Here is a 24473-nt window from a genome sequence, read left to right as displayed (position 1 = left end):
ATACCAGTAGCTGCTATCATGCGAAGAAAGTATTATGTGACTGGCCATTCCCACTTCTGGCAGCCAGAAGTGAACCATCTATCAACCAAGTTCCACATCCAAACCATTCTCAAATAGGACGTACAGGCGCCTTATAATAACCCATCATAGGGAGTATGATAGTCGCCTGTGGCCGTGAATGATACTTATTTCCAGTGCAAACAATGTTCGGGAGAGTCAATTATTATGTAGTGTAGAGACGCGGCTGCATACTCCCGTATCTTTGGCATGTGGTATAGATCAGTCGCATCATCTAAGTCCTCATGGCTTGGTTGAGTTTCATTTGGGTGTGAGGTTGCTTTATCCTCAATTGACAACTCTCTTTAGGGCCTAGGCTTCTAATTTCGAGAAGCTATTATTAATACAATATTTTCTTGTACAGATTTTGTTTCCTTCAGATTTTTACAGTGCAATCCTCCCAATGCAAACCTGGATGGTGTTCACTCTATCCGTTCGGCTTCTCTATAGACTTCCATATCACAATTTGTGAAACCAACAACTATAAGCAATTTCAGTGCCACAGCAAAAGAAAGAAATAAACATTCTCCTATCCATAATCCATCCGTGAAAAGAAAGATAGATGCCGCCAGGCAAAGTTCCTGGGCGTAGCTACCTAGGCTGACGAGAGCGCCAACCCATTTATACCTCTTAATATCCCGTCGTAGGCTCCATTCAAGCCATCTGCTATTTTCAATAAGGCTATAAACACTATGACTTCTGAAACGAGGGCAATTACACGAGCATCGTCGTTGAACACTCGGCCGATGTGATTGCGGTTCGAGAGAAAGCGATGAAGAGTACGCTACCAGATCATACCAAGAGGAGAGCGGCACAATGTGCTGGCCTTCTCGCACCACGGGAATCTTTGCTTCCAAGCAAGTTGCTAAGTCGAACAGACCCTGCCACGCTGAGTCTAAATGGAACGGTGTTGGTGATCTGATCTACGGTCATGACGATCGATTGAGCAGCAAGGGGAGTAGTTCCAAGGCGTCCAGCGGCAAGAGCCACGATTTAAAACGCTCACTACTGATGAGAGATAGTTGAGAATAGCGTTAAGCGGGGCTGTAATGAGTAGAACATACGTTCCCGGTCGGTAGATCTCTTATGCTTGCAGATATTTCTTCAAACACTCAAACCAAACATATCTCTCCTATATTGAAGCATTCCTACTATAAACTGGCTATTACAATGGAATTTCTACCTCCCCGACGCTTGCTCAGGATCTTAACTAACCACAACGGAATTTTCAATGCAATAGGCTGAATGAAGGGCCACTGTTGAAAGAACCAGAAGGTGGGCCGAGAAACTAGAGAAGGAGACAAGTAGTGTATATTTCCGAGAAGTGTTGTATTTAGGAGCAAGTAATCCATAATTTCTTATACTGTTAATTATAAATACTTTAATTGGAATGACCTTGGAGTTAAGGTTCTTCTTCTCGCGTGGCGGCAGTGATGTCAGCCATAGAGTACTAGTTGCATGGACTAGCTAATGACTAAGGACTAAGGACAAATCTATTAACCCTGTATACTAGCAATGAATGCTATCAGGGTAGTACCAGCAACCTCTATTCAACATCTCCCGAACTATACAATACGTCTACTTCTCTTCCTTGTCGCAACTCTTATCTTGGGGAACAAGCTGTTAGAAATCATCATCATAGGTCATGGAGGCATCACCATTAACATTACGATGTCTCTACTCTAATATAACGGCCGGAACAGCAGGCGCGATTGTGGGAGCTGCCCAAGCCCACACAAGGGTAGGATCAATGATTGCCGGGATCGGAATCTCGCCTAGGGTACTGATCAACGCCGTCATGAACAGGAACAGCGCGACAACTGTGGCCTGCATATTCTCCGGGGTTCTTGTATACGCCAACTCGTATGCAATGACATTTAAAAAGATTTTAGATAGAGCACCGAGAATAACATTTGGTAGCTGCCACCAGATGGATATGGTGGACACGTTCTCACAAGCGATCTGTTACGTTATGCACCCCCCTTGTTCTTTACCTTTGCTTGCGTTTTAATTCGAGCGCTTAATTCTCTACTACCCACACCTTGTATACTCTTTCGTAATTCTGTATCCAATTGTGATAAAATGGTTAAAGTGAATGCCTCTAGCGGCACTTTATTGTTCATTCAACTATTGGTGCGGCAGAAGTAAAAATACATTGGGACAGGACGCTGAATGTAGGTGGCAAAACATATTTAAGCAAAGTGCTGCATCACAAGTGTAAAAGGATATTTCTATCTAAAACGCTTCAAATTAATTACTAGCTTTTACTGTTCTTTATTTACAATGTGGGCTTCAACTTATACATTTATTACTCTTGCAAGTGTAGCCTTTACGGCTGCGGGTCCACCTTTCCAGCGAACGCCCGTCATGGGCTGGAACTCTTACAATTTGATGGCTTGTAGCCCCAATAACGATAAAATTACTACGATTATTAATGCACTGGCTGACGGTGGTTTTGTCAAAGCGGGTTATGAGTTTTTTCAAATTGACTGCGGCTGGGCTGCAAGAGACGGGCAACGAAACGCGACAACTGGGGCGCTAAATATTGACTGGAATGCATTTCCTCAGGGGCTTAAACCTTTAAGTGACCTTGCAAGGTCTAAAGGAATGAAGTGGGCAATGTACTCGGATGCTGGTATACGGATGTGCGATACTCAGGTACCAAGTCCTGTTCTCGGCTCTCTTAACCATGAAGCGGTTGATGCGGACTTTTTCCAGACCCTGAATACGGAATATGTCAAGTGTATGCTTCATTTCGGTATCTAAGCACAATTCTGTAGACTAACCTATTCTCAGACGATAATTGCTACGCAGACGGACCAGCGCAAAATCAGAATGCTCCTAAAAGCCCAAGGACTGATTTCACACAAAGATTTACGAAAATGTGGATTGAGTTGCAGAGAGTAGGAATTCCAGGAATGCTCGTCTGTCAATGGGGCACTCCATTCTCTACATCCAGCGGACTTCAGGGACCAGCTGAATGGACGCAGGGCATATCAACTTCGTTCCGACTATCGGACGATATTGCCATGGGGTGGGGCAATATATATCGCATCTACAATCAAGCTATCTATGTCGCTAAATCTGGATATATTGGCCCCGGACATATAGCTGATGCCGACTTGCTCGAGGTTGGGAATGAGGGTATGACTTTTGATGAACAAGCTACTCACTTTGCGTCCTGGGCAATGCTTAAATCCGCGCTTATGATTTCAACTGATATTACTCAGTTGTCAAAGGACACCATTGCTATCCTTCTGAACAGGGACTTAATCGACATTAATCAGGATGCAGCTGTCAAGCCAGTCGAGCTCGTGCAACGCTGGACAGGAGATCGAGATCTCTGGGCTGGTGATCTAGCAAATGGCGACCTCGCGGTTCTAATGGTAGACTTGAGCAATGTCCGTCGTACTCTAAGCCTCAATTTAGCGGGACTTGGGATTGTTTCTGCTACTATCAAAGACCTTTGGACTGGTATCGTTACGAACGACGTGACCAGTTTTTCCAAGCAAGTCAATGGACATGGATCCCTCGCCCTTCGTCTGTCCAACATCCAGCGAGCCCCCGCCTCGGCGTCAAATTACACCTACATAACGGTTGCAACTGGCTCTATATCATCTGGTGCAAATATTCAGCCTTGCACAGGGTGCAGTTCCTCAAGCAAGGTCGGCAATCTAGGAGGTAGCTCGAATGGTCGAGTAGTCCTCTCAAACGTCTATACCTCTCAAACTACACAGAATGTGAAGTTTGATTACATCAATGCCGATGTAGGATATCTTGGTGGTGGTAATAATGAGCGCTTGGCTTCAATCAGCGTGAACAACGGCCCGCAGCAGATAGTCAGCTTCCCCTTGAGCGGTTACAACTGGGATACAGATATCAATAAGGGTTACAGCGTAGAATTGTCTGGCTTCTATACCAACCGGCAAAACAGTATCAGTATCTCTGGCGTAGGGAATGCTTGGGCACCTGATTTTGATAGGGTTGGGGTAATAGGGTAAATGAACATGTGTTACTCATATTTGTTGGTCCCTGCTAGAGCATGGCAAAAACAGGCATAGTGTATTACCTTTGCTGTGAGTGTATAAGCCAGGACACTCGTCTAGTGATTTAGAGTATATACGTAATACTAGGTAGGATTTATTAACGAACAACGCTTAAAAGTATGTAGTTCTTAGGTATTTATAGGCTGTTCTGGTCTGCTGCAACTAGTTCTTATAACCATCTCTATTTCGGACTTCAGGTTGATGGCTGCTGGCGCTTCACATCAACGAAGAGCCAGGTCGGGTTATGGAGAGCGTTGTACATTGTCAGGCCGTTGTCTCCGTCTTCATAGTTCATGTCTCCACTGATCGGTGCCAGCACACTCGAGGGCACCGTCACCGAGGACTTGTCCTAAACGTGCTAGTTGCGTAGAGAACCACAGCTGTTGCGCTGGCTCAACCCCATCGAGACCCGAGGCCACGGACATTGGCCAGACAGCTGGGAGTGCAAGAGCAGGGAGAATCCTTTCATTCGTCTTTAGAATGACTGTTGGTTCGTTGGATGTGTCCAGATCATGGCACTTGCCTAGCTCAAATCGTCCTAGGCAGAAAGGGACGGTGGATGCGAGGCTGTCGGCCATTTCCTTCAACTGAATACTGCACGCAAAACGCTCCTTTCCGGAAGCGCTGCCGATGAATTCAGATGGAGGATCGAGTTTGAGGAGACCGAGATACGTACTAAGGATGATCATCCTTATGGTGAAATAATTGATCCATACTGTGGCATATCCATGGTTTGTACAGCAATAGATAGTAGAGGAATAGAAGTCCACCCTGGACCACTGGCTAGTTTCTGCTAAGTCCAATGGTCGGTATGACCATGCGCTGGGTATCTGGCCTGCCCAATCTTGACTAGCCTCGTCAAGCTCGCGCGCTTGGTGCTCAAGGTGCTCAGACATGGGAGCATGCAAACTCTTCTTCACTTTGTGACACTTCAATGCATGGTGCAAATTGGCCGCTTGAACTAGGAGTTTGTCAAACGAAAGATCTATAGAACGTTCGCCGAACCGATGGCCATCCAAAATCCAGTCTGGAAGTTGGTAACTTCTGAGCAAAGCCAGGCGGATTATTCCACGTCGAGCTTGCTTCACTACACTCGACGGGGCGTTGTAGCTCATATTCCACGCCCTTAGGATTGCCATTGCGCCATCATAATGCGACCAACTGTGCATAGGGGCAATCGCGTCCTTGGGGCCGAAATACTCAAGCTTATGCATGGTGGTTTCGTACCAGCCCATTAGGACAACTGTTAGCAGGCATTCGTCGATGCCCTCCGGCCAGCGAGTCAGAATTTTTGCTTGGGTTATCTCCTCTTTCGCAACGCTTAGAAGGCGACCATATGCCTTGAACGCTTCCCTAGCTGCCGGGCGGTGCTTTTGTGTGCGTGAGAAGATGGCAAGGGCCAAGGAAGATATAGCCAAGTCGACCATGCCAGATTCCCTTCCAGATGCTTTCCATGAGGTGAGGCATTCAGACATGCAGGCCGAAACTGTCGGCAGGTTTATGGCTGTGCCAAGGTAATAGTTCAGATAGTACGCCACGGCTCGTGACGGTAGGTCAGAATTTGGGCGGAAGAGGGTTAAACTTGAACGAGGACCCCTAGGCCTCTTTGTCTTGCCGCTTGCATAAAGATTCTCACTGTGGATCGAAAGACAAGCTCGTTTGGTATCAATCGACTCCACGCAGAGACGCTGTGACTTTGTACATCTCTGACATGTCGGCTTGGCTCCATCACACTAGTAGAGAGGCAAGTCAGACAGTGTAAACTGTAGGGTTCGAGCTGTTTTACCTTGATTCGTCTATTTTTGCAAGTCTGGCATCCTGTGCTTGGATGCGGCATGGCTCTGCAATGCAGCTTGATATTCCGCAATCATCTCTTTCAGGCTTCGAGTAAGGAAAAGGCAGAATGATTAATACGGTCAAGATACTGGTTAGTGGTGCCAGGGATTAGTGTCGCCGTATATCCTAACTCCGCTTGAGCTCCTATCTTTATGATTTCTAATACGACACTAATCTCCTTCTGGAGAAACCTTTGCGAGACACCACGCTAAATTAAGATTCAGACCAATGCTGAGGACGACATGCGCCTAGTTCTGTACGATGAGCCAACTCTACAACGTAGATGAAGTAGAGATGGACTATTCCTTTCGGGGAGTATCCCTGCGAGCAACGAACTCGGATTACAAAGTGAAGTTGGTGCTGGCTGTCTCCGTTGGCTTGGCCACGGTATTTATACAACCTGTTCTCTTCGCCCAAATGTCTTCTGCATTCCTGACAAGCTTACTAGCTATCAAGAAGAATGCCAGAGACTAAGCAGACAGTTCTAATAACAGGCTGCTCAGAAGGTGGCATGGGTGCCGCTCTTGCAGTCGCCTTCCACGAAGCCGGGCTGCATGTTTATGCTACGGCCCGGGATCCTTCGAGAATGACGCAACTCGTGTCTCGCGGTATCGAGACTCTTAGGCTGGATGTGCTCTCGGATTCCTCTATCTCTGCCTGCGTCGATCGGTTGTCTGAAGCGGGCCTTGACATTTTGGTCAATAACGCTGGCGCCGCATACAGCATGCCGGTTGCGGATCTTTCTATCTCGGAGGCCAAAAATCTATTCGATCTCAACGTATGGTCCTGCATTGCTGTCACGCAAGCCTTTTTGCCACTCTTGTTAAAGTCAAAGGGCAAGATTGTTAATCACACGTCGGTCGTTTCTGGCACCGCTGTTCCTTTCCAGTCGGCGTACAACGCCTCGAAAGCGGCGATGGCCATGTTTTCCGACTCGCAGCGACTAGAGCTCGAACCCTTCGGCATCAGAGTCATCGATCTCAAGTCCGGCGCCGTGAAGACCAACCTTATCAAGAATCAAAAGAGCGCGGGCCAAGTCTCCCTGCCAAAGGGCTCGATTTACGAACCGGCGAAGGAGGCAGTGGAGAGTGCAATGCGGAACGATAAGCTCGCGGACTCGGGCATGCCAGCAGATATGTGGGCCAGACAGGTGGTGACGGACTTGCTGAAGAAGAAACCGCCACTGACAATTTGGAGAGGGGCTCAGGCAACCTTGGGTCGGATTGGGTCGGTTCTGCCGCACGGGATGTTGGACGGAATGATGAAGAAAATGACCGGAATTGACATCGTCGAGCAAAGAGTACGCTAGTCTGGGATGCGAAGCAAGTCCAATTCAGTATTTTATAATACTAGAATAGCAGACTGCTACTAGCAACTTGTGTTGTTGTTTCACTTCAAACTTTCCCTTCGGCCTACAATAGTTACCATAGAGAAGGGTACCACTGTGTCTCATTGCTTTCTAGGTCTGTCGTACACAATTTCAAAACAATTTTACGTTGTAACCCATGGTGTTTGTTAGCACCTGCTATCTTACGGCAGCATCTAGGGTTGCGGGGCCCCATAACTTAAGAACTTGCAGGATCCCTCGAATATTACCATTATTATTATTACCATAATATTTCTATGTAAAATTAATACCTACAGCAGGCAGTATTATACTCTCTAATATATATTTTTAACTTAACCCTATAGGGTGAGGTTAGAAACGGCTTTACGAGTATCTCAAAGGGGTCATATTCACTGACTCCTAACAAAGTAATAGCTAACTTATTCTGAAATACAAAACCCGGTTCGTTTTATGTTACACATCCTATTCTACTCTTACACACTTGTGACTACTACTGCTTAAGCTACTCCCCGTTGTCTCTGCTAACAGAAACCTATTAACCCAGGGTTAATACCTTAGAAACCTACCCTATCCCCAATACTAAGGATCAAGAAGTCACTTATAGTGTTAACAAATATTTACATAAAGTCTGATAGAGCATTCTCTAGACTCGTAGCTTCCTTGAGTGGGACCGATTGACCCTTTCTCCGTAACCCAATCTTGTTATGCCAAACGACTTTCATGCCAGCATTTGTTGCGCCCTCAACATCCCCTGCACTGCCTGCAACAAACAATGCGTCTTGAGCCTGAACGCCCATAGTCGTCAAGATAGCTTGGTAAGCTTTTCCGACAGGCTTATAGAAGCCACTCTCTTCAGCCGTGACAACTGAGTCAAAATTTCCAATTATACCCGCCGCAATATTTCCCAGACGTCGCGAACAATTGGTTACTACGCCGAGCTTATAACCCTTCAGCCTCAGCTGCTCCAATACCTGTGCATATTCAGGCCATGGCTGCAGTTTGTCCCAGTTTTCCAGTAATTCCTTGGGAGCCGAGTCAGGCAGGCCAACATCCTTTGCGGCTTTGTGAACAAGCTGCTCATATGGGACGTAAGCGCCAGCGCTGAAGGTAAGTTCCAAATAGCGCGCACGCCAAAGTCGGCCCTCTGATGCGGTCCCAGACGGAGTACACGCATCCCATAGAGTCCAAGAGTCCAACAGGGCGGTAAGGAGGTCGAATATAATGGCCTTTGGCCTCCAGCTTGGTGGTGGGGACGTCATGATGATGGACAACTTGTGAAGTATAAGGGGTGTTGACAAAAGCTGGGTTAACGTGAGAGTTTGTCGACTGCTATAGACATGTAGGAGCGGATCAACTACATAAATAAGACTTGTGCTCACTGCCGCGAACATAAGTTTCCAAGCACAAGGTGTTTTCTATGACTTTTGTCTCTTCTTAGCACGGGGACGATGGTACCCCATCGACCCCAATTCTGGTCATCAAGTCGCATCCGCACACCTCATTGGGAATAGTCGTATTGTTCTGAACCACCCGGTCCCCATTCCGTGCATGGCGTCGCACCCGCGCACTCTTTTTGGTTAATGATTTTGTACCCACATTCAGACACTAGAACAGACATGATACCGGCCGGAAGAGCCTGCATGCCCAATCTATAAGAGGCGCACGACTGCGCGAGGATACTCAGGTTCATTCAACGGTCAAATTATTACACTTCATGATGGGATCGAGACATCCGACATTACAAACCGCGAGTGATTTTCGACGACATTATGTCGGGAAAAATATCACTCAGCTACCGCAGCCGGCCATGATACTCGACAAGGCCAAAATGCACCGACACTGCAAGTCTCTCCTCGATGCCGTAGAGTATTTGGGTGTACATTTTCGGGCGCATGTCAAGACACACAAGGTACATACAGTCCCTCTTCTTCCAATATCTCAAACTCCAATGCTTACTTTGGACCAACAGACTCTCGAAGGGGTCCGTCTACAAGTTGGGGAAACAAAAAAAGAAGTTCGACTCGTAGCGTCAACTGTTGCCGAGATCGAGTATCTACAGCCACTACTGCACGAATTTATACAAAATGGCCGCGAAGTCAGTATCCTTTACGGTATTCCCCTGCCACCCTCCCAGGTTGATCGCCTGGCAGCCATCGGCCGGCAGTTAGGTCAAGGCACCATTTCTGTCATGATCGATCACACGTCCCAGCTGAGCCATGTAGCTCGATTTGCGGAGCAAGCCTCTTTCCCAGCAGGGGTCTACTTGAAGGTAGATACCGGCTACCACCGAGCCGGTTTACCTCCTTCAGGTCTCAACAAGGATGACTTGGTTTCCAAACTGATGAGCCTTGACCGCCAAGGCAAAATAAACTTCATTGGCCTTTACTCGCATAGCAGTCTCAGCTACAATGACTTAACCGCCGAACAAGCAATGGCCAACCTCGAGGACGAACTTAGCGGGTGTCTTGATGCGCTCGAAAAAAACGCGCATTTGTTTTCAAGCGATAAGGAAGTAACCATCAGTGTTGGAGCCTCGCCGCAGGTAACTTCAATAGAGAATTTGGTGAGGAATGAGGGCACATTGTTAGAGGGCGCCAAAAATCTGCAACAGACTTTGCAAAAGGTTGTAACTGAGAGACACTGTGGGTTTCGTACCAAACTAGAGCTTCACGCTGGTGTATATTCCCTCCTTGACGTACAACAGCTGTCTACACATTCCCGAGCTCACTTTGGTGACTACGAGGAAGAGATAGCCATCTCCGTCACGGCAGAGGTTTGCAGCGTCTACAACGACGGCGAGCGGCAGCAACCCGAAGCCCTACTTGCGGTTGGAGTGTTGGGTTTGGGACGTGAACCGTGTGCAGCATATGAGGGATGGGGTATTATCGATCGCGATGCATACTCTCCTAATACTCCTAACCCTGATCGCCGGCTGATTGTGAAGCGTGTAAGCCAGGAACACTCAATTGTGTCATGGGGACTCATTAATGGACATGGCGATGAAGACTCTCAGCAACCTATACCACTACAAGTGGGGCAGACTGTTCGCATCTATCCAAATCATGCCTGTATTACCGGAGCCTTATATGGTTGGTATTATATCGTCGATTCATCGGAACACGGGGAGCGAGTTGTGGATGTTTGGGAAAGGGCGAGCGGGTGGTAAATTCCGATAGCCAGATAATATTCAGATTGTTCATTTAGAAGCAATAAAGTGTATTCTAGCATATTCATCTGAAGTTATCCCTATAGATCTATTTCTAGTGACTTCAACTGGGGTGCACCAGGAATGTCCGCAGCGCGATCAGATATCAGTCAACTGCCCATAGCTAGGGTAGTTGCTTCACGCCAACTTGAACAAAAGTATTTCAAAATATGTAACATGAGAGGGAATCTTTAAACTTAAGACTGCACAGGCTTGGGGTCCCAGCAGCAAGTTTTGTAAGCGAGAGACAACTCATCAGCGTCGAGTGCGTTGGTAAAAAATACCGTGATCTGAACTGCACTCTCAACGCTAGAGTCGGCTTGTTTGAGGATAGCCTCAGCATTCCTCATGATCTGATTCTGCGCAATTCAATGAGCTTAGGTGAGAAACTGCACGAGTTAAAATAATGTAAAATCGATCAACAACCGTGCCTCGAATCAATTTTTTTACGGTAGGATCAGCACCTAATAAATATTATGTAAATACAAAGCTATTGGCAAGTGTAATTGCTTGGGCTATGAGTGGGAGCCTCGTCAGTAAATACTCTGAACTTTTTGAGAGACATTTGCGATTATATTGTCTTATACCCAATTGCAGTGTACTTCTGACACGGTGTTAGTTTCGCTTAGGTCGAAGCCAGGATGACAACTCTGAAATAAAGGTCAACTCGGGAGCTACGCGATGGTTCGCGAGATAAAACGCGCTGGTTACTCTGTTAGCTCCCCAAAAGCAAAAGTCCTGGCAGTGTTTTGTATAACATCCATGAGTACCTATATGAAATCGCTGAATAAATTGGCTCTTATTATACGTCATGTTTAAATGCGTACTGCCACTCTTATACACTGTACGTCTTGAAATTATTCGAGCAATCTGGCTTACTGCTGGCATATATTCGACATTGCGTTCACGTTTACTCCAAATGGCAAGCTCGACTCAAATTTTGGTATGTTTCAGAAAGTACGAGATAGTAATAATAGTACCTTTTGCATGTTGGAATTGATAAGGCGTCTCTGTCGAAGCAGTCTCGGGATATAATGTAGTAGTAGAAATGGCTACTGTGTTGACAAGCTTGTAATCTCCTCAAGCAATCAGATCACTGAAAGTAATATTGTGAAATATAAAATAAAAGAAGTTTGAAGCACGGCTACATGTGGAATCTGCGACATGAATGGATATGAAGAAGGCGGCCGCTATAGCAAATTATTTACATAGAGCATGGAATAGGTCTACTACCAACACCGCTCGTGACATGCGCCCATTGAGAAAAGTAGTTGATATAACCGTTATGACTGTGCTATGTGAGTGATTTAGCTGTTTATGAACAATACACTATATGATCTACATAGTTAGTAATTTACGCAATAACGCCTTACAAAGTAGATGCCGAAAAAGGGCTATTTGGGCGCAACCAAGCTCTCTGTTGACACATGGTATGAGCCCAACTCCCCCGTTCTTCTACACCTTCCGTAGACCAACATCGACTTAATAAACTGGCTGGAATACGAGCCAAACTTGCCCATACCACCTTCATCATCCACGGTTTGAAACAACACAACCACATCAAAGCCGTTCCTGCGTTCGCGATTGATGAGTCGTACCGCATCCAGAATTTGAAACACAGGGAAGTTTCCCTCCTCAATTCCGCCCTGTTCTAGACGTTCTTCCAACCACTCCTGGATCCAAAGTCCAGTTTCAAGACTTCGAGAACAGAGAGCACATGAGAGCAATAGTCCAGCAAACCCTATGGTGTAAGCGTTGAGGCAAACACAGTCCTGCCAGTTGATTCCAGCAGCGATTCTCAGCAGGATGAAGATCCAAGCCTCTATTTCCTCGTAAAAACCATCGATATTTTTGATAGACGCGGTGGTAAAGGTCTGTAGCGGTCCGGCGCAATGCATGATGCGGGCAACCACGTAATAAGCCATGTTCATGGCCAACTTGTGAGACGGGAAGTATATAGCTCCATTTTCAGGACATTTCAAGTCAAGATGTTTCATACGGTTCAGATTTCCCTCAATCTCTATCAAGTCTGGTAGGGACGCGCGCCACTCATCTAGCCTCTCCGAGTAGACCTTAGTCATGGCCACAAACTCACCGAAAAGAAATAGGTTCTCTGATGCCGGAGTGGCATTGTTCATAAAGTTTGCGACTGTATAGTCTCTCATTATCCGACTATTATTTCCTCGTCTTGTCCAGCACGCAATGAGAGCGGCGGTGTTGAGACGATGCGACTCGCAAAGAATCCAAAGAATGGTGGCAGAACGACCACTTTCTGTGTTCGAAATAAACTGCAGTTCTGGACTGAGTAACGGATTGAAATAGTCCTGGAAGAACTCAGGAACCCCAAAATATGCCCTGCGCCACCAATTCTGCATCTTGACTTCCACCCAAGCCGCAAGCAGGCCAGCGCCGTTAGGGAAGATAATATAAGCGGACTTCTTCAAAAGAATTTCTACGCCCTGGGAATGGATGTAAAATTCTTTAAAGTTGCCCATTGAGGATTCAACATAGCAGAAAAGGACCAACGCGGCAAAGGCCAGCATTGGGCTCAAGTCGAATTCCTCAGAGCTCCAGCATGACATTTTGCGCAGGGCAGAGCCGTACAGCTCGCTGCTTAAACATTCATGGCCAGAATCTGGTCGGAAACCGAACAATGGTGAGTCAGATACCTTGAGCAATCGTCTTTGCGGCAGTTTTCGACTCAGGCGACTGGCCGCGAGAGTTGCCAGGGTGTCAGTGATGAGTGGCGATTGCCCGCGAATGGCCTCCATAGATTCGAACGACAAATGTAAAGCTGGCAAGCAATGAATCTTCCAAGCACTCATGTAGAATCTAACGACATCACTGGTGCTCTGCTGTATCAGAGGAGATGGGGTTAAGCCGACAGATATCCCCCAGGTGATCCCCAACTCCGACGGCTCCTCAATGAGATCGACAGCAGAATGGACTGCCCAGAGTCTATTGTGAATCTCGGGAGCACAGGGCAAGTCGGGGTCCGCCGACGAGATAGTGATTGCATTTGACAAACTATCTGGGTCGAAAGTAGTGTTACAGCCATCCTCGATTCTTGGAGGCAAGCATCGTGAGTGCTTTGGCGGACTTGGTCGATACTTTGAAGTGTCTGACCGCACTCCAGCCTTAGTTGACCTTGACGGGCCCAAGATGCTGCGAAACTCAAACGTCGGGAAGATCTGCTCGCAAGATACCCCGAGCCTCACACAGAGGTCACAAGGTTTCCCCCCATTGCACTATTAACCGTCAGCTGTGACATTGACGCCTCGAATTGCAATCAATTGCTCAGCACACCTTTTTCCGCCTCAGTCTGCACATTTTACACCCCGTGCGAGAACGACAAATGTTGGTTTTTTTTGGACGAGGCGGAACTGGTTCATACATGTTGAGACATGCCAACTTGAGAAATGTAGCCAGTGAAAGTTGCTTGCAGGCCGCACCAGGCTAAAGATGATTGTCTACTAACCAAGCTCTCGTCCCTCGGTATTACGGTAAACTCTCTACAAGAAAGCTCAACCAGCTTTTGCGAGTTATGCGACATGAATTCATTTAGACATCTCATGCGCTGTATCAATTTTACTAGAATCTCATTCCTTACTGTTTGAATCAAGTATTGTATAGTAGAGCACTTTTAATAAATGAGATACAGGGATTGGTGACAGCGCACAGGATTGAGCTTTGTCATCAGTGCCTTTGGAGAACAGCGCCCGCATCTAGTAAGATAATGAGCTGGCCCCATTCTTCTAATTACAAGACGCCAGATAATATATTTGCGAAGCTTTATATCCTCGTGTACCAAAAGAAGTACCTTCAAATCTTGATTTCCGTAAGCCCTTGTGCATGCAATGCAGTGATGTAATCTTGTGCAGAGTCGACCTGTTTGATCTTGCCCGTGCAGTGATCGAGGTACAACCAATCTGTACCATTGTATGTAATATGAGTCCCTTCAGGCTTATTGCTAGATTAGGAAATATTATACCTCATTAGCCCAAAGTTTGTGAGAATGCCCAAGACGTGCGACTCATCAGGCCGGCTACTTGGGTGGACTTACATCGGAATGATCATTTTGTCATGCGGCCCAACTGTTGCATTCAACGCCCACCGAATAATAACATTATACTTATCAAACGCAACGTTATGGACAACAAATTGGTAGTGATTCCAGCCGGTATGTGCCATCTTCATAAACTTGATGAATTCGCTAGACGTCCCAATGGGCAGCTCTATGGAGCCATTGGAACCTGGCAACCGGTCTTGGTACAGGCTAACATTTGGTGCGAATGTTATATTTTCGAGACTAAAGTCTCCATTCCAAGTGTCGATGTAGTTGTTTACAGCTCTCTCTTGGTAGTTGCGACAGAGGACAAAGTCACATCTTGGGCATTCGACTGCACTGGCGAGGGATGCAATCGCACTGACTATCCAGAGAAAGTTGGAGATAATCATTCTGTTAATTTGCAAAGCGTAATCAGATGATGTGCCGTAAAGCGCCATAAAAAAAAATTAAGATCTCGTCACACACACCTTTCGAGATTCGTAGATAGGGAAGATATAGAAATGAAAGGGTATCATTCAGATTCTTCCACGACCATCCATATATATATATATATCCAGTATTCGAATCGCCCTGGACGATATTACTGCTGAACTCCGCTATTTGAAAGAGCTTCAATCCAGGAAACAATCCAATGAGGCTGCCGTGCCACACTCGCCAAGCCAACTTGGGAAATCCTGACGATAATACATCATAGCCAAAACGGAACGAACCGCATTTGGAAGAACGAGATGGATGGAATGAGCGAGTCAACAATCTAGACTAGTCCTCTGCCACTCAGCACTAGACACCAAACGCTCTGAAAAGCTGACGTATCTGTCCGGTCGGCCAATAGACACTCTAATATATTATGATAAATAACATTTCTGGGGCATGCATCTGTTGGGCCAAAGCCGTGGCTGCTGTTATATTCACTCAATTACTGCTGCAATTACGTCGAGCTTTTCCTCGCTACGTCAGTACGCTGACTTAGCACCCTACTCCATATTCTCTCCCCGATTACTAAATACGAGGACACCTCATATTATATCGTAGCCTCTCGTAACTTATTAATGGCTGCAAGACTTCGGTTGAGTGATATAATAGTAGGGGATAACTAATAGCCTTACTAGCCATTTGGGTTGCTTTGCAATGGCGGATCTAGGAGCTTATAACCTGGATTACTAGACATGTCAACCTGTATTGGTACCAACTGGTACTGTCAGATAGAGTACAGTACCTTCCAGTGGTAGATTACTGACGGTTAGATTTCGACTGAGTAGTATAATAAAAGGCTATGACTAATAGCCCTACAGTCTCCACATAAGGAAGCACATAGGCTTGGAGGTCCGTGGGACTGCCACATACTCGCCGGTTTTGATCAACGAGCCGAATTAACAGTCTATATGCTACTAAACCTAAACAAGTCCTCCATAGTCGTACCAAACGGCGAGGCTAAGCCACGAATGCTTGCTGCGTTAATCAAGTCTCTTGCAAAACTCTTTTCCTTATTATATCGTCTTGGGGAAGAACTAGGTTGAATCTCCCTTTACAAACACTCTGGCACCTTTTCAGCCTGCATTAATGATCTAGGTAACCTTACGGAACATACTTACCTATTTCAAAATACTTTGAGTAACGGTAATATACCAGTAGGATAAAAAGGATTCTCATACAGGAGGATATTGGTTTAACGAACTGCGGGCATTGATGATCTCACGGATTTTCAAGATACATCCTCGGGGAAGTCATCTTAAGGCAAGATACAGTAATCGTTAATGAACACCAAACAATTAGGATGGTTTTATTGAGATCATTGGTAATCTATTCATTGAGATTTGTCTCAATTCGTGATGTAGCAAGGAAATAATTGCTCTGAAACACCGGCAGACAAAAGAGGCAGCCCTTGCTTCCTCTGTAAACTCCCCACAAGGGAAGAAGCCTGGCCCTTCTACTTAACCTTATATAATTGCATATAAAAAAGACCTATTATCAGTCTTAAGCTCAATTGCGCTCTGAAGAACACTAATTGGACCACCTAAAGGAAACTAGATGGAATACATTGGTGGAATGATTGGCCGCGTGGCGGATAGTTTTTGTTTATCAGAGTCTCAAGAGATGCTCCATAGAAGCAGCTGCAGAGTACTTGTGACAGATAAAGCGGGAGATTAAAGTTCAAGCTTGTGACTAGCTTAATTGCTGTAAATACTTTATGGCTAAGACGACATCCCTAGTGGACACAAGTGCGTAGCCTGTGTTTCCTAAATCTGGCGGCTCGGCGCAGCATTTAGCTTTAGTATGCAAGGTTTAATACCATTTTCTCAATTTTCAGGATAGCTAATATCTCAATAGAGTGTTATTTATTACCTTTTTGACTCTATTATCTTGAAAACTTTTGTCGCTGAATCTTCGATTCTTTTGATAGCATGGTAGATGGCGTTTATTATGGCCACCCTCGATGTTAAGTTCGATGTCATGGTCTGGGCAATTTGACTGAGTGAGATTGATGATAAAGAGATTCTAGTTAAAATACACGCTGCCAGCGCCATCTAGATAGAGCTCAACTGGGATATAACACAAGAAGGAATATAGGAGTATATACAAACGCCTTATTCTCAGAGAGGACTATTCTAGCGTTATAGCAAAGGTAGGGTCTATTAAGGTCCCACCTAATGGTAGCCTTTAGGTCCAGGGTATTTGCAATTTCACGGAAAGCTGGTAGAATAGATAGCGCCGTGGATACAGATGTGTGGTATTTATTCCCACGCAATATCATGTCCGTCCTAGGCAATATTATTATGACAGTCTCCCATATGAAGAAGTCATCGTTATCGCCAGCATGAAGTATGTTGTGGCTCCCTCCTTTTTTTTTTTTTGCTTTGAAGGAGGCGGGGGTTAATACTCGCTGCTGTTTCCATAGCTTTATCCATTATGTAACACTACATGAAGTTCAACGGCTTCTTTCTTTGAATCCATTGCTTCGATTTCTTCTTGAATGGAGGGTGATATTAATTGCGGGAAATGGTTGCATGTTCAATATGAGATGTAATTGAGAAAGCAAGGGATTTGCTAGGAGGCGGGTCAAAAGAGTAGTTTGAGAAGTCAGATATGCATATGAGCTGGTAATAAGTGGTTACAGTAATTAATAGCTTCAGCATATAAGTTCTAGTCGTCCCGATGATCAGGTAATCAGCAAGTGACTAATATTAGAATGACCTATCTTCTGCCTAGTTCCTAATGAGTCAAGACTTCTAGTAACTTTTCTGCTAATGGATGAGCACTGGCAGGATTCTGTCCAAATAGTAATTTTCGGGATGGCTCCATGATAACCTGTAGGCTCCAAGCCTCGCTAGACTTCTCATACTTCCCGTCACTAGCCTTGTTGAGAGCATCTTCGAGACTGAAGGGCATGCCTGGAGGAACTATGTCATTGCTATATGCCTGCTCCTCCTCGGTATTGCTGAACCCCGTTACGCGATGACCAGCGAGGATTGGTGATCCGTCACCCAGTGTGACATTGACCAGGGCAGCCGAGCCATGACATAGAGCGACGATAATGCGGTCAGCATCATGGAACTCGCGTAGCAGTTGGATAGAGGTAACGTCCGTGGCCAGATCGTACATCGCTGTGTCACTATTTGTTAGCGCTTACACGCCACCTTCTAACTTTATGATGGTATGAAATTGACATATCCCAGCTAAAAAGTCACAAGATTTCCCGAACGTACGTCCAAATCCACCGACGATGAAGATAACATCGAAGTCCTGTGCGCGTCCTATCATAGAGGAGAGCTTTTCAGTAGCTGTCCAAAGATCTTGCTTAGTGTTTTAAAATTCTTGACAATATGCATCATCTTTGAAGAGCTTTACTGAAATAGGATCAACCGTCGATGTGCCCTCTGGAGAGGCTATGGTTACCTCGGCGTGCGGTGAGAGAACTTGATATGGATGCGTGAACTCGGGCTGCATGCTCGAACTAACTGGTTGTTACTGTGTGGCTCATGATAACCGATAGTGTGTTTCTAGAGATTTGTTACGCACAAGATACCACCCTGCCGTATGGGAGGAGAGAACAAAGAGAATGTTGGGCTTGGTGGAGACCATTTTTTGCAGGAGACTTAATGAATCAAGGCAATTAACAATATTACAAGATGAGGCAGTGGCCCAGAAGTAATCAGCTTCGGAGGCTTCATAGCATCCTTTTATAACCTGCGATTGCTATCTGAGGCGCCGAATCATTTCACATACCAATAAAATTTTGGCTATCAACATAATACCAACTCATTTCCCCGCATGAATATATTGTAGTCTATATGCGGTATCATTAAAGCGTCTTACTGGTATATAAATACACCAGGAGGAGATATGGAAATGCGTTTGCTGATTTGCCGTGCCCCGCCCCCCAATCCTGGGTAGCGAAAGAACGTCATCATAACATCATTACCCGGAGCACTGAGGAGCGATGAAAAAAATATCCCAGTCCGAGACGACTTCAATCTTCAACATAACGGGAAGAAAGTGCAAATTGCAATCTGAATTCAATATGTCTCTGATGAAAGCCGTTGGTCTGTGTTTATATTGTTTAATGGTTGAATTTTAACTGACTCAACCAGACATCCGAGGTGGCAAGGGTGAACGCGATGCTCTCTACATTAATCCAAATACCCCCAAGCCCACTCCTACCGAAGGTCAGGCGCTCGTTAAGATCAAAGCATTTGGCATCAACCGTATGGACATTATCCAGCGCCTCGGCCAATATCCTGTCCCTCCACAGGCGCCGAAAACACTCGGTGTCGAATTTAGTGGCATTATCGAAGCATTTGGCCCCGGCAATCACGGTACCTTCAAAGAAGGGGACGAAGTGTTAGGGCTAGCTTACGGTGGAGCTTATGCCGAATATATTGCAGTCAGTTCCAAGATGCTCATCCACAAACCGCGTACTGTAAGCTGGGAACAGGCGGCAGCGATTCCTGAAACCTGGATCACAGCCACGCAGTCTCTACATAAAGTACTTGGCTTTACTAGTGGCAAATCTATTCTCTGGCATGCCGGCGCCTCCGGTGTGTCAATTGCAGGCATACAATTGTCGCGATTAGCTGGCGCATCTGCAATTTATGCTACTGTAGGGACTGATGAGAAATGCGAGTTTGTGACATCGCAGCTTGGAGCTACAGCCGCGTTCAATTACAAGACTCATGACTGGGTCTCCGAAATAAAAGAGACTACCGGTGGAAAAGGAGTTGACTTTATTATTGACTTCGTCGGCGCAGACTATTTCCAAAAGAATCTTGACGTTACGGCTCGTGACTGCCGGATTGTGCTGCTGTGGCTGCTTAGCGGCGGCAAAGTTCCGGAGGCAGATATCTCTCAGATTCTTTTCAAGCGTATCCGAATTGAAGGATCCACGTTGCGGAGTCGCGATGAGGAATACCAGGGCGAGCTGCGGGATAAACTAGAAACCTATATGCCGGAGTTTGAGGCGAGTAGACTCAAGATTATTGTTGACAAAATACTATCCTGGGAAGAGATTACAGAGGCACACAAATACATGGAAGAAAATAAAAGTTCGGGTAAGATCATTTGTACTATTCCTTAACAATACACTTCATCTGCTTTCTTTATCACTCAATTGTAGCGTTCTATTCAGTTATAACACAACATTAATAGCTGATAATATTACACATATGCTCCTACTACAATATTACCAGGAGCTAGCGGTTCAACCTAAACTGCTAGTAGTTTACCAGATGGAAAACACACTTGGCCGTATATTGACTGCTATAATAAATACAAGGAATACAATTATGGAACATTAAAACCCAGCTGTTACAGCATTATTGACCTTCCCATCTTGATATTACATTTAATTTCTATGGTACATTAAAAGTAGGACAAATATACAACAAAAAATCGTCGCCACATTGGAACATCCCGTTTCACAATTCGATTAAATACCAATCTGTATTTAAGAACAAGCGAAGTAGTGCATCCCGAAAACTTATGTTTAAGATACAGCCACCAGGTAGATCGATTGGTCTGCAATATCTCGATCTCAGCTTACAGACCCTTTTTCTCAACGGCGCAGATAACCTAGATGACAGTTCCGAGTGCTGTTAGCTCTAGGAGACCTACGGCAATATCCGTCCTCCGGTCGTAGCGCATCCGCATACCCATAGCAGAAAAGTGGCCTACGGTGAGTATAAGAATGTCGTGGCTGGTGCGTGTGCAGACGTAGGACAGCATGTCCTACTAGTGCTCTAGCTCATTGAGGTTGTCCACTTGGCTTACATTAATAATGCAACATCCTAAGCTATTCATCCTAAAGATCTGAATAAGACTTTCAACGTAACAAAGCATCAGTAAAGCTAGTAACCAGCATCCGTCAAATCAATGGCGAGGCGCTGAGGTACCCTTCATTGTTGACAAACGGGAGAACAGCTCTAAACACAACGATAACCCTCACCAACCTGGCCCACGTGGTAGGGCAGGTGATGGTCTTTACGTCAACCTCATCTAAACAGGGAAGAGCCTTTATACGGCTTTCTCTTTTAGAGTCACAATATCCGTCTTATTCCCCTATTGAAATATATGTTCAATTGGTCTGCCTATTCTCATTACAAGGCGGGTGTAGCCTTCTTATTTTCTCACGCACCGTAGCCGGACTGGCCCCTGTGCGCCTACATACGTGTACCGATACTTCCCATGTTGGTGTCCCTATTTTCAATATAGCCCAAGTTGGATTCTCTGGGGGGGGGGGATCACCGGGGTTTGGCGGCTAGGATTTTCACAACTTCAGCGGCTGGTGCTATAGAATGGTGAAGCAACATCATACTTCAAAAATAAGCTCGCTTGGCAGTGGTATCCTCTTCTATATCTGATATTTATTACATCGTAGCTAAGATTTATTAAAACGCCTATGAAAGGGCGAATGCACTGATGAAGATGGAAAGTGCAATTCCTTCACAGGGTACATCACAGTATACCCTACGCCCGTGGAAAACATATTGGATTTCTTCAAACCTCTTCAAACTGCGTCGCAGCCAATCGAAGTCCAGTTATGCCTCTCGCCACATCAACTCCTGTGCTAACGGCAACTTCTTTCTTGGGTGCAGACTTGGAGACCTTTTGAAATGCCTCTTGTTCTGCTTTCTTTGCCGCCGCTTCTTTCTTGGCGGCCTCGTCTTCACTCGCATTTTCACTCTGTGCTCCAATCTCCTCCTTCTTTTCATTGTCCCATCGTAGTCCCTGCCGCCTAAGCTTTTCCTTCTGGATATTTTCATTTACCTCAGAAGTGTTGAGCTGGGTTGTATACAAGGGATTTCCGTTTTCACCTGCCGCAGGCAGCATTCCTCCAGGCTTGAAAAGCGGGATCTGTCGACATGTTGATACTAGATTGCAGTAGAACTTATTGCTGCGCATCGCTCGCAGCTTTTCGTCTGACCAATTATTGCGATGCGTAAATACTATTCGCAATTCCATCTTGTTCAACTCGTGTAGCGACGCGACGCTGATACCCAGGGTGCCAGGGACATAGTCGCCGGAGTTGTTGATAACAAAAGCGTTAAGCATCGATTGCAACTTATCAATGTCTTTAAAGGTAGTGCGGAAGTCAATAAATAGGGTGATGCGTTGTTTATTAATTTCCGATCTCGTGTAGTTCTCGATCGATTTTCGAAAAAGCTCGTCATTAGGGACTTGAAGGTCCGAGTTGTTGTCTAATCGTCGGAAAACTGTGTAGAGCAGGGACTGTCGCTTAACCGTGCATACTATGCCAGCAGTCATTTTGGGGTCGCAGATTCTGACAACATCGCCAGAGTCGAAAGGATGATCGAAAAAGACAAATATGATACCCGTCAGCAGGTGATTCAAGGTGCGGCCGATGGCAAACGAGAGGCCAATAGCGAGAGAGGAGAGCGTAGTTTGGATTTCCTTGATAGTAGGGACGTAGAGCAGCACTGCAAATGGTAAGCCAGATTCAGAATTACCATGTAAATGGGGAGAAAACCTACTAATGAAAAAGATCATGACAGCCGCAATGAGAAGTAACATGAGCCAGTCCAAAGTGTTGATACAGTGATCCATATCGGCAATAGTTCTGAAGACGTTGTGCTTCTTTTGACCGGCCTCTGTCACCATTCCCACCAGGTTTTCTAGCGAAATTTCACCACTATCTTCCACATCTAGTGTCTTGAATATGGCCTTTGCCTCTGCCGCGCGGTCTGGCCCCAAGACCTCAACGATATCGTTTGCCGTCAGTCCGTACTTCCCTCTGGATACGAGCGACAGCCAAATGCGCCGCGCCAGCGCCGCAGCAGACGTGGGGTTCGCTAAAGCCCGTTCTATGGTCGCGTAAGATGACCCCGGCCGCAACCAGTGAGCTTTTGGGTCATCTGAGATGAAGTTCCCAAAAAGTGATACAAATTTGTAACCATCTAGACCGAGACGAGAGAGATAGCTTGAGACACGCACACGGGTTGAAGCGTTCATATCACCTTTGGCGTTACGTATGATGACATCTTCTTCCGCAAAGGTGCCGCCATTGACCGGATGAAGATAGATGGAAGCCTCGTAAAGACTTATGAGCGCCCTTTGTACCTCTTTTGTGCGGTCCAGGGTTGTGCTGGTACGTCGATAATGGTAGTGAACGGCAATATAAGTAATAGCAAGTTTTTCAATGAAGTAGAAGGCCATCCAAAGTGTGACCTGGGCGAGAATATCGTCGATGATATCATCCCAAGCCATGACATCAGAATTTGGATCCTTATCCACATTAACAAACAGCAACGGATTGCCAACAATAGCCTAAGCAAAGGTGTGAGATAATATCAAAGAGATTGGGTCCAAGGATGCTGTCATACCGCCTCAAAGAAGACATAGGCAATAATTGTTGTGCCAAGGAAGCAGATAGGGCGACGCATGAACTTGAAGACGCGCCAGTACCGCTGATGGGCAGAATTGACATATCTGCAAAAAAGGCCAGCTGTGTGAGCTTCAGGATACGGGTAAGGGTATAAGGATAGCAAATGCGCGTGTTGTACATACCTAGCGATAAAGCGGAAGAGATAAGGCAGAGTTAAACCGATAATATCGAAGAATACGGCAAAAATCCAGGTGATCTCCAGCCACAAGCATATGTAGAAGACGAGGTTACGATATTGGTTTGCATAGACATCATCAATTGTTGTGTCATCATCAACATCGGCATCTTTAGAGAATACAATGATGGGTATGAGCAACGCAATGAAGATTATTATGAACACTATAGCGTAGCGTAACGCCCACCAGAAAAGCCGTCTGCGTTGGGGCACTTTTACAGCCGGCGGCAGAGGTAATAGTGGCTGGCGACCCCATTCAGAGGCGCCAATATACGTCATGTCGTGTTTTAGGCCTCCAGTTGGCGTTGAAGTTGAAGCGGCCTGAGTAGCCTCATCCGCCGCCCAGTTCGTTTGAGGTGTTAGTTGCGCTTGTTCCCATTCGCTGTATGTGTGATGGGTAGCCATGTTGTCTCCTCAGCACATGGGATTCGAGTACTCCCCAAGAAGGAAAGAATCTATCTGATTGTTTGGGGACTGAAGATGAAATATGGAGAGATTAATACTGTATTATAAAGCCACGGAAACCGGTAGCATAGTACATATTCGACCCATGACGATAAGGAGGCAGACGTGGCATGCCTAGTAATATCGTTGAAACCCGAATGTTGGCCCACGCTCGTGCGGCTGAGTTGCATTTGCTGCCCAATACTTGTAAATCAAATCAAAACTTTCCTGCACAGCTCATCGCTAGGTCTAATGAGGCTCGATTTTTCTCACAGCCCTGGCAACTAGTTCATGTGGCGCAACTATTCAGAATTGTCCAAACGTTCGCAACTCACTAGTAGTATTGCCTTTACCTTAATTAGAACTTTAAAAAACGCTTAAGTCTGACACGACACAC

The 24473-nt window shown here is 45.8% G+C and overlaps 11 protein-coding genes across 11 annotated transcripts; 4 read left to right on the top strand and 7 right to left on the bottom strand.

Annotated features, from left to right (window-relative positions):
• Nucleotides 1–1734: 1734 nt before the first annotated feature.
• TRIVIDRAFT_151995 (uncharacterized protein) lies at nt 1735–2007 on the bottom strand (the record flags this gene model as incomplete). Its single annotated transcript, XM_014100415.1, has 1 exon — nt 1735–2007. A coding segment is annotated over one exon (273 nt), but the record flags the coding sequence as incomplete, so codon positions are not given.
• Nucleotides 2008–2448: 441 nt separating this feature from the next.
• Nucleotides 2449–4058, top strand: TRIVIDRAFT_151988 (glycoside hydrolase family 27 protein; the record flags this gene model as incomplete). The annotated part of the gene is made up of 2 exons (XM_014100414.1): nt 2449–2800; nt 2881–4058. 2 exons carry the CDS (start codon nt 2449–2451, stop codon nt 4056–4058), a joined length of 1530 nt encoding a protein of 509 aa, XP_013955889.1.
• A 329-nt stretch (nt 4059–4387) lies between these two features.
• TRIVIDRAFT_70697 (uncharacterized protein) lies at nt 4388–5940 on the bottom strand (the record flags this gene model as incomplete). Its single annotated transcript, XM_014100413.1, has 2 exons — nt 4388–5836; nt 5890–5940. The coding sequence occupies 2 exons, from the start codon at nt 5938–5940 to the stop codon at nt 4388–4390; spliced, it is 1500 nt and encodes a 499-aa protein (XP_013955888.1).
• A 459-nt stretch (nt 5941–6399) lies between these two features.
• Nucleotides 6400–7248, top strand: TRIVIDRAFT_52907 (uncharacterized protein; the record flags this gene model as incomplete). The annotated part of the gene is made up of 1 exon (XM_014100412.1): nt 6400–7248. One exon carries the CDS (start codon nt 6400–6402, stop codon nt 7246–7248), a length of 849 nt encoding a protein of 282 aa, XP_013955887.1.
• Nucleotides 7249–7904: 656 nt separating this feature from the next.
• On the bottom strand, nt 7905–8546 carry TRIVIDRAFT_59881 (uncharacterized protein; the record flags this gene model as incomplete). Its single annotated transcript, XM_014100411.1, has 1 exon — nt 7905–8546. One exon carries the CDS (start codon nt 8544–8546, stop codon nt 7905–7907), a length of 642 nt encoding a protein of 213 aa, XP_013955886.1.
• Nucleotides 8547–9004: 458 nt separating this feature from the next.
• On the top strand, nt 9005–10453 carry TRIVIDRAFT_52897 (uncharacterized protein; the record flags this gene model as incomplete). Its single annotated transcript, XM_014100410.1, has 2 exons — nt 9005–9196; nt 9257–10453. 2 exons carry the CDS (start codon nt 9005–9007, stop codon nt 10451–10453), a joined length of 1389 nt encoding a protein of 462 aa, XP_013955885.1.
• A 1433-nt stretch (nt 10454–11886) lies between these two features.
• On the bottom strand, nt 11887–13888 carry TRIVIDRAFT_151983 (uncharacterized protein; the record flags this gene model as incomplete). Its single annotated transcript, XM_014100409.1, has 4 exons — nt 11887–12652; nt 12692–13336; nt 13496–13740; nt 13799–13888. 4 exons carry the CDS (start codon nt 13886–13888, stop codon nt 11887–11889), a joined length of 1746 nt encoding a protein of 581 aa, XP_013955884.1.
• A 426-nt stretch (nt 13889–14314) lies between these two features.
• TRIVIDRAFT_70692 (uncharacterized protein) lies at nt 14315–14950 on the bottom strand (the record flags this gene model as incomplete). The annotated part of the gene is made up of 2 exons (XM_014100408.1): nt 14315–14462; nt 14556–14950. The coding sequence occupies 2 exons, from the start codon at nt 14948–14950 to the stop codon at nt 14315–14317; spliced, it is 543 nt and encodes a 180-aa protein (XP_013955883.1).
• Nucleotides 14951–17771: 2821 nt separating this feature from the next.
• Nucleotides 17772–18641, bottom strand: TRIVIDRAFT_191986 (uncharacterized protein; the record flags this gene model as incomplete). The annotated part of the gene is made up of 4 exons (XM_014100407.1): nt 17772–18163; nt 18266–18340; nt 18380–18500; nt 18579–18641. The coding sequence occupies 4 exons, from the start codon at nt 18639–18641 to the stop codon at nt 17772–17774; spliced, it is 651 nt and encodes a 216-aa protein (XP_013955882.1).
• A 439-nt stretch (nt 18642–19080) lies between these two features.
• On the top strand, nt 19081–20133 carry TRIVIDRAFT_222808 (uncharacterized protein; the record flags this gene model as incomplete). Its single annotated transcript, XM_014100406.1, has 2 exons — nt 19081–19102; nt 19151–20133. The coding sequence occupies 2 exons, from the start codon at nt 19081–19083 to the stop codon at nt 20131–20133; spliced, it is 1005 nt and encodes a 334-aa protein (XP_013955881.1).
• A 1418-nt stretch (nt 20134–21551) lies between these two features.
• Nucleotides 21552–23911, bottom strand: TRIVIDRAFT_52928 (putative serine/threonine-protein kinase; the record flags this gene model as incomplete). The annotated part of the gene is made up of 4 exons (XM_014100405.1): nt 21552–22492; nt 22547–23339; nt 23396–23501; nt 23580–23911. 4 exons carry the CDS (start codon nt 23909–23911, stop codon nt 21552–21554), a joined length of 2172 nt encoding a protein of 723 aa, XP_013955880.1.
• Between the last annotated feature and the right edge of the window lie 562 nt (nt 23912–24473).

This window comes from Trichoderma virens (assembly GCF_000170995.1).
Source record: "Trichoderma virens Gv29-8 chromosome Unknown TRIVIscaffold_66, whole genome shotgun sequence".
NCBI lineage: Eukaryota > Fungi > Ascomycota > Sordariomycetes > Hypocreales > Hypocreaceae > Trichoderma > Trichoderma virens.
This window is presented reverse-complemented; position numbering and strand designations above follow the sequence as displayed.